The sequence below is a fragment of the Gadus chalcogrammus genome, chromosome 4 (genome assembly GCF_026213295.1).
Source record: "Gadus chalcogrammus isolate NIFS_2021 chromosome 4, NIFS_Gcha_1.0, whole genome shotgun sequence".
NCBI lineage: Eukaryota > Metazoa > Chordata > Actinopteri > Gadiformes > Gadidae > Gadus > Gadus chalcogrammus.
Genome location: NC_079415.1, coordinates 4,461,779 through 4,466,340, shown reverse-complemented (window position 1 = coordinate 4,466,340; position 4,562 = coordinate 4,461,779). Strand labels below are relative to the sequence as shown.

General features: G+C 52.2%; 1 protein-coding gene across 2 annotated transcripts in view; it reads left to right on the top strand.

The window, feature by feature from the left end:
• The window catches only part of ano2b (anoctamin 2b), a 58,094-nt gene extending 54,004 nt beyond the window's left edge, over nucleotides 1-4,090 (top strand). For both annotated transcript variants that reach the window (XM_056589197.1, XM_056589195.1), the window contains 2 exons: nucleotides 1,876-1,981; nucleotides 3,224-4,090. In XM_056589197.1, coding sequence (XP_056445172.1) covers nucleotides 1,876-1,981; nucleotides 3,224-3,634 — 517 coding nt within the window. In that variant the 3' untranslated portion in view covers nucleotides 3,635-4,090. The remainder of the gene's footprint in view (nucleotides 1-1,875; nucleotides 1,982-3,223) is intronic.
• The last annotated feature ends 472 nt before the right edge of the window (nucleotides 4,091-4,562 follow it).

The following is a 4,562-nucleotide window of genomic DNA, read 5'->3' as shown; positions in this document are numbered from 1 at the left end:
CGCCTCCGAGAAAAAGAGGCCCAGATAGTTCTGGAAGTCGCATTCCGTGCACACCAACGCAACCCGTGGTTTCCTCGACGCGGACCTAACTCTCGGAGAAAACCCCGTCGTTAAACTGAACAGATTGACAGACTACTCCTGTCATCAATCCACCAAAATACTCGACCCTACCCTGATGAGGGTTGGTTTCACCCCCACCCCTTCGCCACCTCATCCAGCCCACAGAATGAATAGTGTTCCTTTGAGCTCAGTCGAAACACCCTGTTTCCACCATCATTCCCCCTCCACTTCAGTTCCTCGGGTTAATTGTAAATGAGTGTAAACGGTTCAGGGTTCGGACTGACGGCTTTTCAGTGTAATCTGCCAGCCAGCTGTGACGCTAATGGCCCTGAATCTGATCCACACAAGGGGAGTTTCCCTCTCGATGCAGACCCCTTCTCTCCTCGGACTTCGTTCTTTGATTCTTCTTCCTCCCACGCTTTGAATACAACCTCCACAGAATACTGTGCTACTATAAAGCACTGTGGCAAATTATTCACTGAGTGAATCTCTGAGCGGTTCAACGCTGCACCAGAACATTTGCTGCGCAAAAACATTGATGACACTGCACAGAGTGAAGCACCATCTGTATGTATCCATATATCATCCCTCTTACGCACTTGTTGTATCTCTGTACGTCCTGGCACTTAAAAATAGTACCTAGCATCATGTAGAATCTTATCCTGCTATCTTTATGTATGCGGGGAATGTGTTATCCTAGTGATTGTAAGTGCTTGGCACTTGGTTCTATGAAAATACTTACTGTACCGACAGAGATATGTGGTTGTTTCTCTTTCTTCTGACAATTGTTCTTATTGTAAGTCGCTTTTGATAAAAGCGTCTGCTAAATGCCCTGAATGTAAAATGTTAATGTCAATATATCATATACACACACCTAGATCACAGCAGTATTAAACAAAACCTTGACTCTCTTAAAGCGACTTTTTAAGAAAGGGTGATCCAGGTGCCTGGCTTCTGTCAACACGTCAACGTAACCAGGGATACAATACACAAACCCCAGTGTGTGTGTGTGTGTGTGTGTGTGTGTGTGTGTGTGTGTGTGTGTGTGTGTGTGTGTGTGTGTGTGTGTGTGTTCGAGCAGTGTGTGTGTTTGAGCACTACCTTTCCTGCCTAGCATGTGTGCATTGTTCCGTCGCACGTTTCTTTTATTCCTTCACATCGTTTCCTCGCTTTCTTTCTCCACCAGGAACACAATTCCAATCAGTTCTCCTCCACCTTGGACTCTCATACATTATGTAATGCTGTCTCTCTCTCTCTCTCTCTCTCTCTCTCTCTCTCTCTCTCTCTCTCTCTCTCTCTCTCTCTCTCTCTCTTTCTCTCTGCTCTCTCTCTCTCTCCCCCACCCCCCCCCCCCCCCCCCCCCACACACACACACACGGACACACACACTAGAAGTGACTTCACACATGTGGTGTGTGTTTTCCCGGGTGTTTGTTTGGACGGTGTTTACTGGGACCATCAGAGACAAACTGCACTGGGAGCCCATTGAGGTGGCGGGGCCGGGGCCCTTCAGGGGCCCGTCCCCACATGAAGAACTCGGCCCCCCTGGTTCTGGGGTGTCACCGCCAGACCGACCGTTAAATAAACCTCCCGAGGTCGCTGGGGTTCTGCTTTTTACTCACTGTTTGTCTTTGTGTGTTTCCGTCTGTGTGTGTGTGTGTGTCTGTGTGTGTGTGTCCCTGTGTTTCCGTGTGTATGTCCGTGATTGTGTGTGTGTGTGTGTGTGTGTGTGTGTGTGTGTGTGTGTGTGTGTGTGTGTGTGTGTGTGTGTGTGTGTGTGTGTGTGTGTGTGTGTGTGTGTGTGTGTGTGTCCAGGTATAAGGACTACAGAGAGCCCCCCTGGTCCATAGAGGCCTACCAGTTCTCCAAACAGTACTGGTGCGTCCTGGCAGCGAGGTTGGCCTTCGTCATACTGTTCCAGGTAGGAGTGTGTGCGTGTGTGTGTGTGTGTTGGAACGATAGATCATTTCTCTGTGTTTTTGGTCAGGTCGGGTGTTTAGTTATTAATCGTTAAATTGTGAGACACAATTTGTGAGACATGTGAGACATGGCCAAAGAAAGTTTTTCACGAGGCAAGGTTACGGTATATTTACTTTGAATTAGGATCCTACAAACGACATTGGCAACCAAAATTCCCACAATGCATTCTGATGGAAAAGCACCATATTTCACTATATCACGTTAGCTTTAATTAAGGAAGACGATGAGAGCCATTTGAATGACGCTTTGATTCATCGGACCTCATCCCTCCCCCCTGGGGTGGGACTGTCCAGTGCAGGGGTCACCAACACAGTGCCCGCAGGCACTGTGTTGGGGGCCCGCAATGACCATATGAGGGGCCCGCAGTCCTCTTCTAAACATAGCTCTTTCCCACCTTTTTTAAGTCATTGTTGATAATTATTGTGAGAAACCATTAACATGACTTAATTAATGAACATGTCTTCACATAAATGAGTATCATTAATCATGAATAGTAATATATAACTAAAGGCAAACTGTGCAAATTTGTTATTTTAGAAAGTGTGTATCAAACTGGGTGCCCTTCGTATGACTCAGTGCCCATGAAGTAGCTCTCAGGTTCAAAAAGGTCGGTGACCCCCGGTCTAGTGGGTCTGGGGTGAGGGGGTCTATCTGTCTGTAGGCATCCATGAGTAGAACACTAGACCCCAACTGTCCCCTTAATGACCTGTACCTCAATCACTGTAATTTGGATAGATTTGTGTGTGACCCTGGTCTCTTGATCTCCATGTCCCCTTGTCTCCTTGTCTCCTTGTCTCCTTGTCTCCTTGTCTCCTTGTCTCCTTGTCTCCTTGTCTCCTTGTCTCCATGTCTCCTTGTCTCCTTGTCTCCTTGTCTCCTTGCCTCCTCACCTCCTCGCCCCCCTGGTCTCCTCCTCTCCTGGTCTCCTGGTCTCCTCCTCTCCTCGTCTCCTGGTCTCCTCCTCTCCTCCTCTCCTGGTCTCCTCCTCTCCTGGTCTCCTCCTCTCCTGGTCTCCTGGTCTCCTCCTCTCCTTGTCTCCTTGTCTCCTTGCCTCCTCCTTTCCTCGCCCCCCTGGTCTCCTCGCCCCCCTGGTCTCCTCGTCTCCTCGTCTCCTCCTCTCCTCGCCCCCTGGTCTCCTCCTCTCCTCACCTCCTCGCCTCCCCCCCCCCCCCCGGTCCCTCAGAACCTGGTGATGTTCCTCAGCCTGCTGGTGGCCTGGCTCATCCCCGACGTTCCCAAGCCCATCGTGGAGCAGCTGAAGCGGGAGAAGACGCTCCTGGTGGACGTCTTCCTCCGCGAGGAGAAGGAGAAGTACCAGCTCATCCACAGCCTCTTCGCCACGGGGCCCCCGGGGCTGCTCCCGCTGGCCCCGCCCGGCGCCGCCCTCTCCCCCCTGCACCACCGGCCCCCCGCCGGCCCCCAGGAGCCCGGCGGCCGCTACAGCACCCTGCCCTCGACGACCCAGGCCCGGGACGCCAGCCGGGAGCCCCAGCCCCGGGCCCGATGCAGGGCCTCCAGCTTCAGCCAGTTCGGCCGACAGACTGCCACGCCCGCCGCCGCCGCCGGGGTCACGTCCAAACACACCGCCGTGTGACGCGCACGCACACACACACACACACACACACACACACACACACACACCTGGATGCATCCTGGGGTTTCTGTGTGTGTGTGTGTTCAAGGTTGTGAGCGTGTGTGTCAGGGTGCGAATGGGTCTCTGTGTGCATGTGTGGTGTGCGCGCATCTTTTATCGTGATTAATGTCCAACATGAATGTGTGTGTGTGTGTGTGTGTGTGTGTATTTTGAGTGTGTATGCATTTATATGTATGGCGGATGTGTGTGCGCGTGTGTGTGAATGGGTGTTTGAATTGTGTTGGTGTATTTATATGTACGGGGTTAGTGTGTGTGTGTGTGTGTGTGTGTGTGTGTGTGTGTGTGTGTGTATGAAAGTAGGATTTAGGCATGAGTGAATGCACCTTGTTAGGACAAACATTATAAGCTATAAGAGTCAACCTCCCACTGAGAGAGAGAGAGAGCAAGAGAGAGAGAGAGAGAGAACGAGAGAGAGAGAGAAAACGAGAGAGAGTGCGAGAAAGAGAGAGAGAGAGCAAGCTCGACAACGAGAGAACGAGAGAGAGCGAAAGAGAGACCCCGCTGTGCGTGTGTGTGTTAACGTGGGGAAAAACGTAAGGAACCCGGGGGTACCGAGGTCTCAGCCTCTCCTCCCATTGGCTCTGACTGTTCACCCGGCTCCGGACTGTTCTCATCTGTTTCTGTTCCCTCGCTCCCGCCAGGGGGGGGGGGGGGGGGGGGGGTTAACGGCGGCTCCACAGCGTAGATAAGCAATAAGCAACACAACCCCGAGTTTGAACAATAGACAATGGGGACGAAGAAGGAGTGGCGGAGTGTATATATACCGCTGGGCGCCGGAGCGTGAACCTCCCACATGGGTCCTGTTCCTGTCCCGGGACCGGGGGTTCATCGATGGACAAGGGCGGGGCGGTGGGGGGGGGGGGGGGGG